This window comes from Hermetia illucens, chromosome 5 (assembly GCF_905115235.1).
Source record: "Hermetia illucens chromosome 5, iHerIll2.2.curated.20191125, whole genome shotgun sequence".
NCBI lineage: Eukaryota > Metazoa > Arthropoda > Insecta > Diptera > Stratiomyidae > Hermetia > Hermetia illucens.
In genome coordinates, this window is record NC_051853.1 from 64,703,744 (window position 1) to 64,724,796 (window position 21,053).

The window sequence follows — 21,053 nt, forward strand, 5'->3', positions numbered from 1 at the left end:
AGCATCGAGCACGTATGTAGAATGGTGTATTTCCGCATGGTTTGAACCTTTGATTTTCCGAGCCAGTGGCTCATAGTTCACCTTTTTCTCCACATATTTCCGTTCAATGTTGGTATTATGGGGAATAGCAACATCAATAATATACGCGGAGCGACCCGTTTTGTCAACTAACAGTACGTCAGGCTTATTGTGCGGTATGTGGCACCGTGCATTGCCTTCGACTTCTATCCACCGATCCGCTCTTGGTCCGACTTCATCCCACTCAGAGGATTGAGAGATCTATCCTTCAAGTTAAGTGGAGTCAGTCCTTACAGACAGCCGCATGCGGGACTCGGCAGCTCTTTGCTGTAAAAATAAACGCGCAGCCAGTCGACTTGGCGATAATGTTGTGCCACCACGTCAACCACGCTCCTACCTCCGATGTTCCGAGGCAGGTTCATCCACTCCACAGTAGAGTTTGGACAATGCATTCGGAATTTGGACATCGTAGTCCGTATCCGCCGCTCGACGTTTTCCAGATTGGTCTTCGTCCACGGCAATGTTCCGAATACATAAGCCAGTGAAGGGATAGCGAATACATTCAATACGCTTATCCTATTTTTCCCCGAGAGATGCGATTTCAGCACCAGCTTCACGCGTCGCAGCAATTCGCACAGCAGAGCATCCTCCAGATCCCCAACTCGAGCATGGGTTCCTTGGAGAATTCCTAGGTACTTGTAGAAGTCTGTCTCGGTTGTAGCTTGGATGTGAAGGTCACCAATGCTACGTCCAGGGTACGGCTCATGATGACCTTTGCGGGTGGCTTAGATTCAACACTTGTCTAATCCAAACTGCATCCGAATACCACGGTTGAACATTTCTACTTTTCACAACAGCTTTCGAAGGTGGTCGTCAGTACCAGCATTCAACTCGATGTCATCAAAGTACAGCAAGTGTATCAGTTCGCACTTAGCACTTGGGCCACACTTTATTGCAAAACCATGGCCTTTAGCATCATTCAGTAGTCAGGGGTTCAGTGCCATGCAAAATCAAAGGGGACTCAACGAATCCCCCTGGAAGATGCCTCTCCTTATATGGATGGTCTCTGAGTTATTGGCACACTCGGATGAAGGCACTGAAAAGATGGTGTGCCACCCTTCCTTCAACATTTGCGGGCGGTCCTTCACGACCGATTTCGGCATCGTTTTAGGTTTTGGGGTTACTCTCCCCTTTTGGTCATCTCCGGTCACTCAGGATGATTATTGCGTCTTTTATGCTGCTTCTTTTATTCAGTATAGGATAGAAAGTGATAAAATGTGTTTCATATCTCCGGGAAGAGCATGTCAACCAGGACAACCAAAGTTTAATTCCTTATTGAGCGAGACGAGAGAAAATAATCCCTTCATGCTGGTTTGTGGGATCTACTAAGCAAGTTGTCCTTTCTAGCGTTTTCAACATAGCATTTTGAAACGATTTCTAAAATCAAGCTTTGCACCACTATACTTTTTTATAGACTTTATTTTGATACAAGGCATTTGCAGCGGCTCAAGGTTTTCAGAGTGACCAAGAAACATTTTTTAGTCGTATCTTTTAATGTGGCACTTACATAGGAAAAGCGCAAGCTTCCTCCTAAGAAAAGTCTTAATAAAGAAATTCAGCACCTAGCTTATAAACTACGAAAAGTATAGACGAACCACCTTAGCTAGGGTGCCAATTCTAGCTGATACAACGTAGACACTATTGAAACCTCTCTCATAACTGCAGCCGATTTAATGAAATTGTTCCTATCATTCATTTCAAAATTGCATGAATTGGAATCCTTTCTTATACGGTGCCATAAGATAATTTTTTTGTTTAAGGCTTGACAAACTGTCTGTAGATATAAATATGTATCGACGTCAAATCACGAATTACCTTATTTGATACAAAGGCTCCAAGATTCGACATTAACGGTCCTAGAATCTGCTGTACTTGTTGCTTTGTTATCGACTCCAGTGCTTCAATTACGGTATTGTTAATGTCCTTATCTCTTTCTGCAGAATGCATTGAATCTATATTTTGACCCTCGTTCACATTAGCTATAATATCCTTTACAAGATTTTCACCGGACTTAGGTGTTAACTCGTCCTAGACGATAAGAAGAATTGAATGAGAATACTGGTACTTATTTCTCCCAAGGAGAACCTCACCTGCATATCTTCACTTCTAACCGTTTCAATTTGCGTGTTCACATTATCTATATGAGGACTCTCAATTGACAACTCATCTTCTTTGCTTTCACTTTCCTCAATACGTGCAGGATGAGGAGTTGGCGATGGCAATGAGGGCTTGCTTGGAACCCTTGTACTGGCTATTTTTTGGTTTATCCTCTTTTCTGATTTGTGGAATGCCGCTCTGGAGTCACAACTTGATTTTGGCATCAAACTTCGGATACTAGTTTTGGAGCGTGCAGTTCCCTTCAAGCTATGTCCTGATTTACGTTTTGTAGCAGCTAAATTTGTCGGAATAGTATCATACATAGATAGTTTTCTGGCAGGCTTCGGTGCATCAGCTTCTCCCTAATATTTAGGAAAAAGTGGTTACGAAAGTAGTTTCATATAAACAGTAAAAATTACCTTTTGTGGTTTCTGACTTTTTGCTTTCTTTTGTTTTAGCTGTGGAATTTGGAGTGATTTTTCCTGATTTGCGTGCAAGCATGTCTTCAAACTTTTGGCTTTTCGAAGCACTTCCTGTGAAAAATATTGAAAGACTGAGAAATGTATTTTTTGGTACTTAAAAGAAATAACCCATACATGTACTGTTGCATCTGCCTTCTCAAGGATTTTCTTATGAACGCATAATTTTGTTGCTTCTGTTATCACTTCAAGCAGGGTTCCAAGCTTCTTAGGGTTTTGATCCACAATGAAGCTGCTCATATGTTTCATATACGATTGTATCGCTTGATTTAAGGTGCTAAACAGATTACATACTTTCATTGGAAAATCGTTATCGCTTTTGGATAAACATTGTTCTTTTGGTATGACGCGAATTTCCTCCATCTGAAACATAAGGATGTTATATATGGTGGCACTGTTATATTTGAAAAAACCTACCAATCGGCTTATTTGGTATAAATAATTTCGAGCAAACCGAGCAGTAAATTCTTCAGCTCTTCTTTCTCGACGCTTCAAATCTAGATTGCCATCCGGTTCCGGTATGTCATCAAGGTTGTCCCTAGAAATTTAGAAGATTATTAAGTACATCCAGGGAAGAAATTGGAATGTCAGAGGGGAGGATCAGATTACATCTGAACAAAGATCAGGTGTAAATAAAGTGCAAAACATTTATAGACTTTTTACAATCAGAGGATTGCAAGCGATATGTGAATAAAGCTTATTGCCATAAATAAAATTTCATTTTCCAAGAAGGCCCTCCGTTATTATTTCCGATTATGTCCAAATACAGCACAAATTTTAGAAATAAAATGTCCTGCTGAAATCTCTCATTTTGGCGTGTAGTAAACCATAAATAATAAAAAATAGAACCCCACGCTGGGCGCCATTTATATAAAATCAACCTCAAGTCCAAAGTAATTCGCGAAAGTCGGAAGGCCAGGAACTGTGACTAACGATTAACATTTTGGAAATGGAAGAGAGTCAAATCTGTGATCCTTGCTTAACAAGAGGATAGTAATTAGTATTTTATACGAATGGCGCTCAACTTTCAACCGAAAAACGATATTTTACACGATATTCTTAATATGCATACGCGAGTTTCGTACAACCACAACAGCGCTTTCATTTTAGAGAATAGAACAAAAAATCAAAATTGTGAAGCCATGTCCAGTGTTTTAGTGTGAAACATAGGAACATTACGACCAACATCAAATATCCTCGGCCATTTCTGTGAAATGGAGCTCGAGGTCGACGCACTGGCAGAGTCTGCAAGGAAATTGCGGCTGTTTGCATTGTTTCACCTATTCGCTGCCATTTTTGGCTTCTCATTAATACGTTCGCGAATATCTGGCCCGTACTCCGACAAAGTTTTTTATTGGTTGATCAGAAGTCAATGTATCCCGATGACAGAGGCAAATGTTAACGAAAGCGTAGCGGTAACGCTGATGGCACTAAACAATCCCAACTATAGAAGTCAGGATAGCTACAAATTTTGATAAAACAGCGGACTTAGTGCTGTTGCCCGGGTGATATCAAATTCAGTGCTTTAGTCGGCAGAAACAAAGCTGCATGTATAAAAAATGTTCGAAGTATTAATGGAGATAGGCAAGTGACGTGCAGGAAAGCGCCATATCGGAGGAGGGTGATACTCGGACAGTGGAGAAGAGCTCCAAACGAAAAAAAAAATATTCAAAATGACCGCCGCTAGCAGCTATAGAGGTTCGAAGACTGTGAGGCCATGCATGAATCGATTCACGCACGGTATGAAGCGGCGATGCTGGCCTTCAAACTCTCCAAATCGGTGTAAGTTCCATCGCATTAGAATTTTGCGATACTTTTTACCGGGAAATCGTTGCAGAAGAGCAGCACACCGAGTTTGCCGTATTTCCTTCAGTTTTGGCGTTAACATATGGCTAATGCACCCCGGGTACGCACCGACACCGAGATCTTCTTGTAAAATACGATTCATACTTAGATTGAAATGCCAATTTCCGCCGGCATTCGTTTCTGCTTGCGAAGAGGATTGCAACACGCACAGCATGCACGACATTTGGGTGACGTACGGAGCGTGGGCACACCTCCCGCGGCCTGTCAACTACATCAGCTGTTTCTCGATGTCGAACTAATGTCCTTAAAATGAATTGTTCGTTTATCGGCACCTTTTTTAACAAACTATAAAAATTGTTCGGCATGTTCCCCACATTGGTGCAACGCAATAATCGCGATTCTTTTTTCGTAGTTACCGAGCTTCATAGTGTTGTCGTTCACGCGCTACTGACCTTCGGAACCTGAAAGCCTGACAGGAGTGAGGTATGGTTAAGTACTCTCCGTGCGCAGTGTTACCAGTTTCAGCGGCCTAACATTTCTACGTAATTGATGAAACCGCTAGTATTAACCTATATATGTATGCATTTTAATTGGACATTACCCGCATTCATTACGATATATATATGCATATGTTTGCCTCGAGTAATTTATACTGATATACAAATAAGAAGAAAGAAACTAAAAAGGGAACCCAAAATGTTCCCATGCGATCCATCCTTCACATGAGTTCACTTTAGATGATGGAGACGTCATATGCGTCAAAGAATGCAATAAATTCACAGGAAATAGAAAAGTTTAACCTTTTATAACTTTATTATTAATAGTTAGATTTCGTTCGAATTTTCCAGAATTATACTCAATACTATGACCTATACTGTTACCAGTACTCCTTGAATAAACTTAGGACACCAAAGAAAGCCTTCGTTCGATACTTAGTAGATCGTTGCAGATACTGCCAGGTACTTGGGTCTAGCACATTTGCTTCTTTTATATTATTATTTTTTATTTCATTTAGAGTAAGACTACATTCGAGTTCCGTTGCTGTCACACTTAATACTGCGCCAAGTTATAAGGCTGAAGCAGTAGAACAAGCACAACTCAAACACAAATATTCATAACCTAAACGCCGATTTGAACCCAAGCCATGAGAGCAAGAAGTGACGCTCAGCGACTTATGCCCAACCTTATTCATGCTATTATAAAATTAGGTATAAATATTACTTTATCTAAAAACCTTTAGTTTTACTTGTGCATAGTAGTTTGGGTAGGCGTGGCCAACATTTTAACGAAGTCTTTAGGCTAGTGTGCTCTCCTAATGGCAAAACTAAGCACATTCTGATTCGGACAAAAGTACAATAGTTACCTGAAACAGAACCTCTCGTACATATAATAATAGTAATTACCTTATTCGCTCAATTGTTTGAGTAATTTTCTGAAGATGTCCCATAATTTTCGCCATCAGTAATATATTCTCCTGTTTCAGTTCGTGCTGTCTGATGTCAGATATTACTGCAGGAGATGCGTTCTTTTTCTTCTTGGGAGTTCTAGGAGTCACGGCAGGCGATGGTCTTAGAGGAATAAGAGAAACCTTTGACGATTTTTCGGGGGACTTAACATGGCTCTCCTTGTTAATTCGAGGAGTATTTACTCGAGCCGATAATGGTACTCTCTTTCGAGGAGACTCAGCAATTCTGGCACTTTTCTTCTGAATGGTTGAAGAAGATTTTATCGGTTTTATAATAACATCTTCTTCAAGCTTTAGCATGACACGTCGGGGAGTCGGCTGACGAATGCGCACCAATGGCTGGATCTGTTGAAAAATCGTATTAGAGTAATGAGTTGTTGATTTTACTTAATTTTAAAAAAGATATGAATTCATTCAAGTGTGCGTCTAGAATTTCATGCCCGGTATCCTTGATCGGGTCAAAATGGCCGCAAGTTTTCGATCTTGTGTTAGCTTTTCTCTGTCCCTTGAACAGTTTTAGTGGTTTTTAATGTCTGATTACGCTCTATTGTAAATTGGTGCCAATATCAAGGCGCATAAGACTAAAACCGAAGTAATTATCTGAAGGCAAATCCCCTGTCCCTGTTGTCGGCAGTTATGTACTAGTAGTTTAGACCTCAAACCTTTTGGGAGTCCCTTTGAATTTGAGTTGAAGTTGTTATTTTTTTTCCAATCTCATGCCAGTATCCAAAGACAGCAGGGTTGTTAGATAGAGTTAGAATCCATTAGTGTGAACTTCATCCTTGAAATAGGCATTGATCGGCACTGCCAATTGCGGTGAAGTAAAGTTCCTTCTCTGAGCCCTCCCTAAGAATACTCACAACTGCAAAAAAATCGCAGGACGTCTACGAATGTGCAGAAGCTTATCGGAAACGCAGGTCTAAATCATTTCTCACCTCTAAGCGACGCCATACTTTTGGATGCTGGGCAGCAGCTAGAAGCAAACGTGAATTCGTGAACTCCGGATGTAAAGCGGAGCCAAAAGGATACACTCCTAATCGTATAGGCAAAAAGCATCGGCCCCCAAAAACCGTAATGAACTACATTATCGATCCGCCTGTCGATCGTCAGTGGGAGACTATCTTGATTAGCGGCATATCTTCCATCAAGTGCGTCCCCTCATGCAGATAAGGGACAACCCGGTAGATGTGTTATGACCATGCACATAAGCGGATTGACATGCTTATGGGCAAGCCAAATATAATAAAAACCCCAACCCAATGTACCAAGCTTTACAAATCTAGTAGCGGCTGTTTGGAGGAATAAGCACCTAGCTCCCGAACATCCATATTCAGCTATCGTAGACCCCCTGTGGTGGGAAACCTGGCTACTCTGACATCTAATGCTACCAAAAATAATAATGAAGTAGAGTTTAGATCGACACCGGGATCAAAAAGAAATTCCAAGCTTTGAAATTACAATCGAAGACAACAACACTTTACATTACAATCGAAACTCGTCACAGGAATATGGATTGTCCTCGGATAGACAATAATCTTTTTGGTACTAAGTGGAAGTGTGCAAAAGAAGAAATTTTCACTGTCACTTGCGAAATGCATAAATGAACTGTGTGAATTTGTTTAAGCGATTTCCCACAATCAATCGATCTTGTAAGTTCACATCAACAGCGTCAGCAATCATCGGTAGTGATTGCTGCAAGGTCAGCGTACGTTGCTGACTGATCCCATATCATAATAAACAACAGCAACCTTGCCCATGTGCTAACATACAACATGCACATGTGCTAATGTGCAAAATGCAAGCGATTCCGTGTTCCGGCTTGCTACTGGGCGATGTCGTCACCAGCACCATAACATATGGGAATATTCTGACGACCTCGGCCAACGGTTGACTGTTGTGTGTGCAGTTTTTGTTTGATTGGACTTTTTCAAACAAACTTAAGTTCCGGGTTGCTACTAATGGACTTTCCATATTTAAACTGCAGCAACGCGGAAACGTACGGAAGTCAGGTGTGTTGGAGTGGAGCCGTGGTTGGAGTCATACGTGTGGAAGTCTAGTCGTGGGGAAGTCAAACGCGTTGGAGTCGGGTCGGGTCGGAAGTTCTGTTGGAATCGAGTTGGAGTTCTCTTGGAGTGGAGATTTTTCGGTTATTTAAGTTTAAGGTAGAAAGTTAGTGATAAATTAAATAAAGTATTCAAGAAACCCGAAAAGAGTGTTTGTGTCTTTGTTTCGCTGGAACTTCAGAAACAATTTGGTAAGACCCTAATTTAGTTCTTTCCACAGCCTCACTTGACAGCGAGGGATAAAAGGAGCAGGACTCCATCACGCCCAAGGGATAAGCGCGCCAAGTTGGATACTTGGCTGGACTTGGGTGCGAACCACACTCTATTAGGAGACTTCTCGAACAATTGGTCCGTCGAGCCGGATAGGATACCAAATTAGGATCCTTCAAGTAAGTATCTGTAAATTAAAATTTATAAAATAGTGAATTTTTATAAAGTTTCTTGTGCAAATTGTTGTTAATAAGTGCGTAGTTTACAAACGTGTTAGTGTTCCGCCACGACAATACTGAACGGTTCATATAGTACATCGGTAAAGTTATCGGTGCTTTGTTTGTGCTGGAACAACATAGGAACGTTCAGACCAAAGGAAAGATCCTTGTAGTGTTGCGTCTCCTACGTTTTCAGTGCACTATTTTGTTGTTACGTGGGCGCGTTCAGACCAAAGGATAGATCCTTACAGTGTTGCGCTTCCCACGTATTCAGTGCCCCGTTCAGAGTGTTGCCATTGCGGAGTGGAAATCACTAACTATTGTTGTTGCGGCGCCTAAACTAAGGGCGCAAAAATTGTTGTTGTTGCAGCGCTCAAATTAGGAGCGCAAAATTATTGTTGTTGCGGTGCCTAAATTAAGGGCGCAAAATTATTGTTGCTGCGGCGCTCAAATTAGGAGCGCAAAATTATTGTTGTTGCGGCGCCTAAATCTTAGGGCGCAAAATTATTGTTGTTGCGGCGCTCAAATTAAGAGCGCAAAATTATTGTTGCTGCGGCGCTCAAATTAAGAGCGCAAAATTATTGTTGCTGCGGCGCTCAAATTAGGAGCGCAAAATTATTGTTGTTGCGGCGCCTAAATTTTAGGGCGCAAAGTTGTTGTTGTTGCGGCGCCTAAATTAAGGGCGCAAAGTTGTTGTTGCGGCGCTCAAATTTAGAGCGCAAAATTATTGTTGTTGCGGCGCCTAAATTAAGGGCGCAAAATTATTGTTGTTGCGGCGCTCAAATTAAGAGTGCAAAATTATTATCGTTGCGGCGCTCAAACTTAAGAGCGCAAAATTATTGATTCGGTGCTTAAATTAGGAGCGCAAAATTATTGTTGTTGCGGCGCCTAAATCTTAGGGCGCAAAATTATTATCGTTGAGGCGCTCAAATTTAGAGCGCAAAATTATTATTGTTGCGGCGCCTAAATCTTAGGGCGCAAAATTATTGTCGTTGCGGCGCCCAGATTAAAGGCGCAAAGTTACTATCGCCGCGGAGCTTGGTATTATCGCGATATTTAAATTTAGCCAGAATGGAGATTCAGGCAATTATTGATGCCCAGCAAGAAAGGGTCGCAAAACTTGAAAGTGTGCGGGAGTCCCTAGTCAAACTCCGGCAAGAAAAAAGGACGCGAGAGCGTTTTGCTGCGGCATGGGAAGAAGTGCAACAGCTTTATTGGGATTTCCTCGCCGGCCACAGCCAACTTCTTCGCCAAAACGCTTCTAAGGACATAGTCTATTTCCGAGAAAATAAACTATCCGTTATGATCGGTATTTACAATGCTACTAAGGAGCTGATTGGGCGTGTTCATCGCGATCTCATTCCCGAAAGCTCTCCCGTCGATATAGAAATCACAGGTGGAAGGGTAACATCAAGTCCACGCCCCGGACCTTCAGTCGAGCTTAATGAAGCTCAAGGGGAGTCGGAGGACGCGACAAAACAGCCGGAAAACTTGTTCTCTAGAGAATGGTTTCCCAGGGTTCGCGATGACTTGAACATACCTTTTGGTGACATACCGTTGCCGTCAAGAGGCTTCGGGCTAAGAAGCTCCGAGACCGAAGGCATTCCTTATTGGAATCGCGGTCATAGACCTCGTCCTTGTCCACCAGTCCCTGATATTCCTTCGTTTGATGGGGATCTTCGTCACTTTGAGTCTTTCCGTAGTATTTTTCAATCAGTCTATGAAGGATCTGATATTGGGCGAGCTGAAAGGCTAATGATGCTGCAGAGCAAATTAAAAGGTGATGCGAGGAGAGTCGTAGAGCACTTAGGAGTGCATGGGGAAAACTACGATAAGGCCTGGGAACTTCTGGAACGACGCTACAGTAATCCTCGGGCGCTGGTTGAAAAGGAGATCCAGGCCCTCATAGATCTTCCCCAGATAGTATTACAAGACCCCAGTACCATTGGAAGGGCACTTGATACAATGCGCTCAGTGGTTCAAAACCTGAGGAAGGCTGGGTTCAATTGTGATCAAGGTGTACCTTTCATACCTTTTATCCTTACCCGTAAAATGGATATCTCCACCCGACGGGAATTTGACTCATTGCTTAAACAGCCAAAACTTCCCGTAACAATTGATGATATTGATCTATTCCTGGAAAATAGATACATAGTTATGTCTCCCAATTGGGAGGGGTTAGGCGGACTCGCGAAGGTTCAAGCAGAAGAACATTCCGTTGCTAAGAAGGCAGAGATCTTAGGTGGTCGAAAAAAACCGCATAGGGAAATTTCCCTTGCCGCAAAAGCACAAGGGGGAAAAATTAAGCGGTTTCCATGCTACATTTGTATGGAAGATCATCTGGTATTAAAATGTCCACGGTTAATAAACAGCAAGGACAAAGGGGATCTTCTCCGGCATTATGGTATCTGTGTCTTCTGTGCCTCCCATAAGTACAAAAATGGTACGGAATGTCAAAGGCGTAAGTTTTTGAAATGTGAGCTTTGTCATGGGCAGCATGAAACAGTATTGCATCCCGGCAAAGATCGATCGAGCGGGTCATACATGCAAGGGAGTATTTCTCATCACGCAGAAAACTCTACAAAACTTGCCCATTCCGAAACTATATTGCCCACAGCTGTAATAAAGATAAAGGCAAAGGATGGAAGTGTAATTTCAGTTCGGTGCTTGGTCGACCAGGGTAGCCAGAGCAGTTATATCACTGAGGAGTTAGTTCAAAGGCTGCGACTAACTAAGAAGAGAACCAATGTGGAAGTATCCGGAGTGGGAGGAGTATCCGCAGGAAGAGTGTCTTCAATTGTCGGGTTGACTCTTAGTTTAGAGGATGGCTCAAACGTGGAAACGAAGGCGCTGGTAGTCAAGCGAGTTACCAAAGGGGGTCTTCCTCGTCCACCTAGGGGAATAAATTCATTGTTCCCAGGCAAGAGGCTGGCAGATCCAGTTACAGATCACGCTTCGCATGTTCCGGTTCTTCTAGGTTCCAATGTCCTTCCTCAATTATTTTTGGAAGGAGTGGAAGTTGTGGAAGGATTTTTAGCTCAAAATACTCGATTTGGGTGGGTAGTATCTGGTTCTGCAGCATTGCCTGCTTCTAAAGTTACGGCCTCATATGTTTCCTTGGAGGAACTTGAGCAAAACCTAAGGTCTTTTTGGGACATGCCCATTGACAAAAATGAGAGGGTTGAATTGGATGAAGAGCGATGTGAACATCTATTCCAATCGCAGCACTATCGAACTGAAGACGGTCGGTATGTTGTACCAACCCCGTGGCGTCAGGAGGATATTCAGTTGGGAAACTCATTTAACAAGGCAGTTCAGTATTTTCTCGGCCAGGAGAAACGGTGGTTAAAGAACGCCGAACTCAAAACGAAATCGGACGAGTTCATGTCAGAATATCGGGACTTGGGTCATATGGAAGAGGTCCCTACTGAACTCCGAGGTGATACTAGTGGAGACGTTTATTACATACCATACCTGAGTGTGATTCGCAAGGATGCTACCACATCGAAGCTCAGGAATGTTTTTAACGCCTCCAGTCCAACGTCGAATGGCGTTAGTCTTAATCAAGCAATTCTTCCTGGGCCAAAGTTACAAACCCACATCTTTGATATTGTTACCCGTAGTCGGAAATTTGAATTTGTCTTCTCCAGTGATATTACTAAAATGTATCGCCAGATTTTGCTGAAACCAGAGGACCAGTTAAGACTGAGAATCTTATGGAGATCTAACCCGAAGGAACCTATTCAGGAGTATTTTCTGAAAACAGTGACCTATGGGATTGATTGCGCTCCTTGGCAGGCGATTAGGACACTTCATCAGGTAGCCGAGGACAACGCACCCGATGAGGAGACAAAATGGGTAGTAAAAAACGCCTTCTACATGGATGACTTGTTGTATGGGGCAACAAGCATTGGTGCTGCCAAGGAAATTATTAAAAAAATTTCGGTAACATTGGAGAAGAGGAAGATGTCTCTAACGAAGTGGGCCAGTAACCATAGCGAAGTTTTGGAAAACATAGATAGATCGCGACAAATTGATTCCTTTGTAGAATTGCAAAAGGCCGAGAGTGACTTAAAGATCCTGGGGTTGCACTACAATCCTCAAAAGGATTGCTTTCAGTATAGTATCAAGATAAGAAAAATTACTATGTTCACTAAAAGAAACATCCTGAGTGTGAGTGCATCTCTGTTTGATCCCATTGGCTGGCTATTGCCCGTTATTATGAAGCTACGAATCGAAATTCAGAAGTTGTGGCAAGAAGGTTATGGCTGGGATGAAGAGATTTCAGGAGTTGCCCAAGAACAAATAGAAAAAGTGTTTGCTTCATTAGGAGATTTGAATCAGGTCCAAATCCCTAGATGGATTGGGTACGGTAATGAGAGCCACGTAACTGAGTTAGTTGGTTTCAGTGATGCTTCGGGGGATGGATACGCTGCCGTTATTTATAGCAGAGTCAAGACACATCGGGGTTACGTCGTCCGTCTTATTGCATCAAGAGGGCGAGTTACCCCTCTGAAGGCCCGGGTTGGTCAAGCCGAAGGGCTTTGTACCATTCCCAAGCTCGAACTGGAAAGCGTGGTATTATTAGTCGAATTATTAAGGGATGTCAAAAAAAGCTTAGGGGCAATTCCACTAAAGTGCTTAGCCTACACTGATTCTGAGGTAGCCCTCGCTTGGATCCGAAGTCAGAAGGAAATTGAAAATAAGGCTGTAAAGCGTAGGGTCGCATCAATTAGAAAGGTTCTCGCTCCTTCTGAAATTCATTATGTACAGTCAAAGTTAAACCCGGCTGATTGTGCATCAAGAGGAATGCTCCCCCGGAAATTTGTAAACCATAAGCTATGGTTTGAAGGTCCTCCTTTTTTGCAAGGGGATCTACCTGTCACTCCCTTTGTGATAAAAAATTCAATAATAAGTTGCGTCTCTTTAGATTATGGGGAATCGAAGGGCTTTATCAATTTTAGCACCCGGTTCTCGTCGTTGACTAAACTGATCAACACCGTTGCGTGGAGCTTGAGGTGGAGAGACAGGAAGTCGGGCTTCCTTTAGGCCAGGGAGTTGGCGAGAGTCAGGGGAACAAACCAGGGGTGAAGGAATCACCACTTCAATTGTATAACAAAATTGACCAAGAGGGTGCACTGTATATATGTATTGGATTTGTAAATATAGTAGTTGAAGTGAGTATCTAGTTTTTTTCAAGGCAATGTAAATATATTCCATGTTACGAATTAAGGTTCATGAATTAGCTTTCACGGCAATGTAAATAAAACCCATGCCGCGTCCTAAGATTCATGATCCTTACTGTGTTTAATTTAATGCATGCATGATTTTAGTATTGTTGTTGGGTGATTAACCAAAAAAAAAAAAAAAAAAACAGTAGTAATAGTTTACTAAACTAACATTGTCAAGTATGAAAGTCTGTTTTCAATACAAACGTATAACTTCTTTCTATATGTAGATGTTTACATCAAGAAAAATTACGAAAAAAAAATGTAAAGTAACTTCCATTTTAAAAAAAAATATTTGTAAGGAAGTTACTAGTAAGTTCAATTAAATTAACATTTTGTAAAGTTACTTCCATCTAAATCTTGTAAGGAAGTTACTAATCAACAGAAAGTTAAATAGAAACTGTTGTTACGCTGTAAAGTAGCTTCCATTAAAAAAAAAAAAAAACTGTAAGGAAGCTATTAATGAACAAAAAATTTTTAAAGCAATCATTACCGTAACTAATAAGCATCATGTAAAGATTTTTTGTAAACTAGATAAAACTATATTCCGTAAGAAATAACTTTGTAACATTAGAAAATAAGTGCAAAATGTACACATCTTGTAATTCGTTATGTAATTCGTAAGAAGAAAATCTTTTGTAATAATAGGTAATAAGTTCAACGACCACAGATTACTCATCTGGCACAAGCAGATCATCAGGACCAACCGAAGTTATTATGACCGTCAACAAAATGCTCCGCCTCAGCAGGAAGTTTTCTCGGGTGGGAGAATGTTTAAGCGATTTCCCACAATCAATCGATCTTGTAAGTTCACATCAACAGCGTCAGCAATCATCGGTAGTGATTGCTGCAAGGTCAGCGTACGTTGCTGACTGATCCCATATCATAATAAACAACAGCAACCTTGCCCATGTGCTAACATACAACATGCACATGTGCTAATGTGCAAAATGCAAGCGATTCCGTGTTCCGGCTTGCTACTGGGCGATGTCGTCACCAGCACCATAACATATGGGAATATTCTGACGACCTCGGCCAACGGTTGACTGTTGTGTGTGCAGTTTTTGTTTGATTGGACTTTTTCAAACAAACTTAAGTTCCGGGTTGCTACTAATGGACTTTCCATATTTAAACTGCAGCAACGCGGAAACGTACGGAAGTCAGGTGTGTTGGAGTGGAGCCGTGGTTGGAGTCATACGTGTGGAAGTCTAGTCGTGGGGAAGTCAAACGCGTTGGAGTCGGGTCGGGTCGGAAGTTCTGTTGGAATCGAGTTGGAGTTCTCTTGGAGTGGAGATTTTTCGGTTATTTAAGTTTAAGGTAGAAAGTTAGTGATAAATTAAATAAAGTATTCAAGAAACCCGAAAAGAGTGTTTGTGTCTTTGTTTCGCTGGAACTTCAGAAACAATTTGGTAAGACCCTAATTTAGTTCTTTCCACAGCCTCACTTGACAGCGAGGGATAAAAGAAGCAGGACTCCATCACGCCCAAGGGATAAGCGCGCCAAGTTGGATACTTGGCTGGACTTGGGTGCGAACCACACTCTATTAGGAGACTTCTCGAACAAATTCATGAAGGGAAAGGGGAATAGCTTTGGTCTCAGGCATTCAATTGTCCTACGTTCAGATACTGTTGGAGAAAGCGCCCAAGCAGCAAATGGCAGTCACGTCTGAATCGCAGGTAATACATCTTTAAGGTAAGGCAGGTGAGAAAGCAAGCGGACGAATTATGGGCGGTGGCAGTGAGCCTTCAGGGGTTCATCAAACTCTCAAGAAGAAAAAAAGCTTTTTCACGAAAGAAATGTCAGTCGACGAATATACCCGTGAGAATATTAGATAATTTCTTGACTTCGGCGTTAATACCTGCAGAAGTGAAGGAATGCAACCCTTGGACAATGAATCAAACCAAGAGTGTAGCGCTATAATGTGATCCGATGCGATAGAGATGAAATAATCACTGGTGATTTCAAAACTTAAACCTTAGAGGCGGAAAACTGGATAACGAACACTAGGAGCCAGGTCCTATTGGCAACTTTCACGGAGCAGGTTATCATACGTTACAATTGTGTGCTGCTTTTCAAGGTATAAGATAAGACTCGATCGTTGACCTGATAGACATTAGTACCTGGTCGCTAATAGGCCTGGTATGGCGGATGGGCGAGCACTATACCCACACCGGCCACCGGATTAATTTTCTCAGCATTGGAAGAGGACGTCCAGGAAGAAAAAACACAAGGATCTATCGAGGCTTTTGAGGTGAGTACAATCCTGGTGCTTGTAAAAGGAGTTCATGGACCGAATGTAATGGCAACTTATAACCGAGGCATGTGAGGCCACAATGACCGCCACAATCACAGCAGAAAGCCGAACTACTGATGGAACCAGGAAATATTTACATTGAGATCTTCCTTCCTCCGGGCGAAGAGACTTTGACAGAAGGCAAGAGGGAAAGTAAAACATTGGGAAGGAAGAATGCTTAATAAAGGAGATAAATAGACGGAAATTTTCATGAATAATGTGTCCATGCCTGTACAAAATAATGACAACTTTTTCCACAACAGGAGGAAAATTGACATCAGCCTACATTCAACTGAACGTCTTCTATATCCCTGGGGCTACCGAGGAGAAACTATGAGGGATCTTTGCAAGTATTTGAGATAAAAGTCTCCGGGATTGAATGGCATTCCAAACGAAGCGCTCTAGTAGGTTATGAAGACCATACTTAAGTGGCTTTCAAGAACACTTAAATCGTGTTTGGTGCAAAAAGTGTTTCTCAGCCAATGGCAGAGACAGAAATTAGTTCTTTTACGTAATCCCCAAAAACCGCTCGACTTGCCCTCTTCATATCGTCCTATCTATCTATGGGGAAGATATTGGCAGAGTGATATACAGCAGACACCTTCTGTTTATCGGACTTTCGACAAACTATGCAATTAAATTGTGGTTGATATGGCTCCTGATATTATTAATTGGTTTCTCAAAAGTTACCTCTTGATAAGGTGGTGCAAAAACAATGAAGAGCCAAAAAAGCATATTGTGACAACAATTGTTCCCCAACGCTCAACATTGGGAATCCTGTTCTAAAACATCATATATGGTGGAGTGTTTAGCCTTCTTGTGTCAGCCGAGGCAATATTGATTGATTTTTGAAGCAATCTAGCGGGAATTCCAATTACGAAGTATCTAGAGAACGTGAAACTGTTTGAAAGTGAACCCATTAATCCCATCAAATCGTGTCTACAAATGGTTAAACTCGATCTGGCGGACGAACAGTTGGAGGTGATTATTATCACCAATTGCGTTGAAAACAATATTGTCAATATCCGGATTAGTAACGACGAAGTCGTCTTAAAATCGATCATCAGATACCAGTTACCAAAGGCTAGTTCATTTCTAGCAAAGATGACGTCTAACATCGGCAAGCCAAATTATTGCCGCAAGGTGCTTATGGCAGAGGTGGTGAAATCGATGTTGCTATTCGCTGCTCCTATCTGGAAGGAGGCAGTAGACAATGATATGAACCGGAAAAGAGTAAGTTTAGTATACCGGGCAATTGCGCTGAAAATGCGCAGCGGATATAGAACAAAATCGGGTGGAGCTGCATGTGTCATCACAGGGGCGATCCCAATACATCTTTCAGCAAACGACGCTCACTGTTTCTGGCGAAGATAGAAGACAATTCCGAATTGACTACTTATTTTCGAAATTCTACTAGGAATAAACTGCATAGGAGGTGGCTGCAACCGTGAAACAATTCTAAAAAAGTCACTGGAATTATACATTGATCCTGTATATTGAGAAGTAGGTCAAACCAAGACACGAAAAGTTCAATTACTACCTAAGTGTGGTTATGAGAAATATTTGCATCGCTTCGGATTAGACAAGCCCGACTGTCTTGAATGTACCATTATAATCTATCTAGTGCTTACTATGTTTCGTTTTCCGCAGTTTATAAAGGGTCGCCATAGTTGTGCGACGTCGTCAACATATAGATCGGATCCAATAACTTCGTAGTGGACATGGTGAGGTTGAATGTGAAGTGGATCGCAGTGAACCTTACGATAGTCGTGATTCGCAATCGGAGCGTGTCAATTAAAGGCCCTTTTGTTGCAAGTCATCTTCTCTTTACGGTTTCTTACCAGGGCAGAGGCAAATCATCAGACGCTGCCTCACCTGTGCCCTGGGAGCAGCGTGACCGAAGCGGCTCGCAGATGTTAAGTGCTCCTTTATATAATTCGCAGAACACATCATGACTACGAATTATATTGAGCGCAAATCCGCCAATTCTATTGATCAAAGCTTGGCCAGAGCTGAAAATATTTTTTTGAGAATTGTGAGGTCTTAAGTCCGCATCAATACTATTTTCAGCTCTGGCCAAGTTTCGGTCAATAGAATTGGCGGCTTTGCGCTCAATATAATTCGTATTATTATAAACGAAAGCATGCCATTGTAATCGGAGAATGGCTTCCATTAAGGGACATCATCTGTTCAAATCTACATAACGAATTAGTAAATTACTTATGCAAAAATACATTACTTATAATAATGTATAATTTACTTATGCAAAACAATCATGGGTGGCTGGAGTCGACCTAGATAGGAGCGCTATCTCAAACACCTAAAAATTTGTGTTTAAAAGGACGTCCTACATTTCACGGCTCACGTGGCATAGGGGCTTGCAAACATGTGTCGACGAAACACTTCAAAAGAGTTTCAGTAGTTGCGTGCGGTCTTCATGGTCAATATAGCCAACTTTATGGGTTTTTGGGACTCCTCCCCAGTTTGATTGACTTCGATCCCTCAGGATGGTCTTCGTGCCATCGCCAATCTATTGAGTCATTACATCATTCTATTCTAACTTTCATTCGCTGTGTAATTAGCTACTCATATATATGTAGGAATTCTATTCTATTCTTTGATGATAAAATTTGAAGTTCGGAACAAAACTTTGAAAAGTAAGAAAGCCAAGATTCATGCGGTATAAATTACAACATACATTTGGTTCCTTCTCTTCAACAAGCTTCTCATTGCTGTCATCGTCACTTGATGAGTTAGCTTCCTCATCGAAACGATCCACATTTATTTCAGAGCTAAGTATATATTCCTGGAGAGATTTAAGATGAACATTATCCACAAAAAAGCCCTAAAAGATATCAAGTTTCCTCCTACCTCTACTCCAAGAAATTTGCGTAACTCATCTCTTTCAATACAGGTCAGTTTGGGAACAATACTTATATCTGGAATTCTTTTCTTCTCTTCTTTCACCTTGTCCTCAACCACGATATTATCAACGGCGTTATCAAGAATAATTTCTCCATCTTCAGATTTTACACTCACCGTATCTTGCTCATCAAGTTCGCTGGTCCTTTCGCTAGATTTACTTGTCTCAATAGTTTTAGAAGAATCGATTGAACGGGTCGACAGTTGCGACCTTGCCGACACCTTTACCAGCTGAACCACCTCGGTGTTGGTTTCATAGTAAGGACTGGAGTGTAGGTCTTCCATAAGGTCAATCGATGGGCTAGTTACTTCTTGTGATACAGCCTCCAAAACTGAAGACCTCGCCGTTTTCATTGAACGTGCGGTATTTATTGAACGAGAGGTTTTTATTGATCTTGCACTTATCTGTGTTGTTTCTCCTTCCTCCGGTAAAGTTGTTGGTTGTTGTTCGAAGGATCTTTCACGTATGGTTTCAACTTTTTCTCCATCGGGCTTTTTTTTCTCTTGGCGGCTGGTTTGTAGTTGATTAACAATCTGCGAATTCCCCGTTTGCTCCATAACTTCCTTAAAGGCGGATTCGACTACATTCTTGATTTCTTCGTCGGTCATTATTCGGACCTTTGGGACTTTGTACGTCCGATAGGACTCTTCAGGGCTTGGGGACTCTTGGTTATCCGATTTGTTCTCTACCATAGGCGTTGATATAATCTTTATTGTCGATGTTTTAGTTTTGATTATATTTCGGTGATCTTGATGTGGTTTGACTTCATACTTTGAGACTGAATCCTTTTCTTTGACATTAACAATAGTGGGTCTTCTTTTATAATGGCAAAACTCACTCCAAATACTGTCCTTTTTATGTTTTAATCGGTCACGCTGTACAGTTCTGATGACTTTCTGAAACTGCTCGCCAGGTACATACTGAAATTTTATGTATTTGTTAATTCTGGGGCCAAAATTATTTAAAACCATCCAACAATTTAAGATACTTCAACTAAGCCCACCCACAATTGTTTTAAATTCGCCACATATATACTATTCCCGAAAATTATATAAATATGGGGAAAAGAAAATAATATAGCCAAATTTTACGTTTAAAGAGAGAAAAATGATAAGAATCCATATCTAATCCATTCACCTTAAAATCATAATTTGCCGCTGTAGTTTTCAACGCGGGGTCATCCAAAAGTTCTAAAGTGCAAGGCGTTAAATTTCGACACTTTTCCATATTATCGAACTAATAAATTGTAATTAAAATTATACACATTCACATACAACCTCACTATTTGATTGTTAACAAATACACAAAAACGGTTGTCTCCAGTGTTGACAAAAAACAAACTATTTGTGAAGTATTTGACGTAGCTAAACAATAAACCGATGCACAACAAAAAATTTTCAAAACAAAACGCAACCGACATTCAAAACTTGACTGGGGCTCTGTGAGCCTCGAAAAGTAACGAGTTTTGATCCTGAATGCATAGGATTAGTTCTACACAGTGAAAGTAATGGATAAATGTTGATAGGGTCAGTGTGGTATCGAGAGGGTAAGGTAATGCACAGGACATCGTGACACCTGAGAAGTGTTCGCTGGAGTGTATCGATTTTCCACACCGGTGTAGGAGGGGAATGGGAATGGGAGGGCGATGCATGAAGTGAATTTAAAACTTTTCGATTCAAGATAGTACGTCAACATTTTCGTTCATTATGTTTGATGTTCTCAGAAAATCGCTTCATTTATTCACATTTCGGTTTTCAATGCTATCAAGGAGCCTGATTATGCTTAACACAGTCACAAACGTCATAGTTACTGCAGTCACCGCTAAATGTTGTGGAAATTCAAATATATCTAATTCTGCACATAGACCGTAGACGGTCAACATATAGATAAATCCATAAAGGATGATAAAGAAATGTATCTATCAATATTTTCCGTTTCCGTAAGATAATGTCTGCTCCTTCCTAGACATAGTCCTAGAGAATACTCTTGTAAATGGGTTGGTCGAGAACAGGAGAGTTTCGGAGGAACCCTCTTGACTACAGAATAAACGTTGACTGCAACTGTGAGAGAACACTAAGGAATTTCAGGAGAACAGATCTAGATTTCTATATAAGGCACCTGAGGAATAACAACAACAACAATAACCGCGAAATAACTTTAGGAAATTACATAAACAGGTTGAGCAAACCATAG

General features: G+C 41.3%; 1 protein-coding gene across 2 annotated transcripts; it reads right to left on the reverse strand.

The window, feature by feature from the left end:
- Positions 1-1,808: 1,808 nt before the first annotated feature.
- Positions 1,809-20,416, reverse strand: LOC119658066. Of its 2 annotated transcripts, XM_038065323.1 has the most exons (9): positions 19,998-20,416; positions 18,809-19,780; positions 18,636-18,743; positions 5,864-6,270; positions 3,072-3,192; positions 2,772-3,017; positions 2,595-2,708; positions 2,169-2,537; positions 1,809-2,106 (listed from the first exon to the last, which is right to left on the reverse strand). In XM_038065323.1, exons 1-9 carry the CDS (start codon positions 20,085-20,087, stop codon positions 1,834-1,836), a joined length of 2,700 nt encoding a protein of 899 aa, XP_037921251.1. In that variant the 5' UTR covers positions 20,088-20,416; the 3' UTR covers positions 1,809-1,833. The 2 variants fall into 2 exon arrangements, with proteins under 2 accessions (XP_037921251.1, XP_037921252.1); XM_038065324.1 differs by lacking the exon at positions 18,636-18,743 and having other exon boundaries at positions 18,977-19,780.
- Positions 20,417-21,053: the final 637 nt, after the last annotated feature.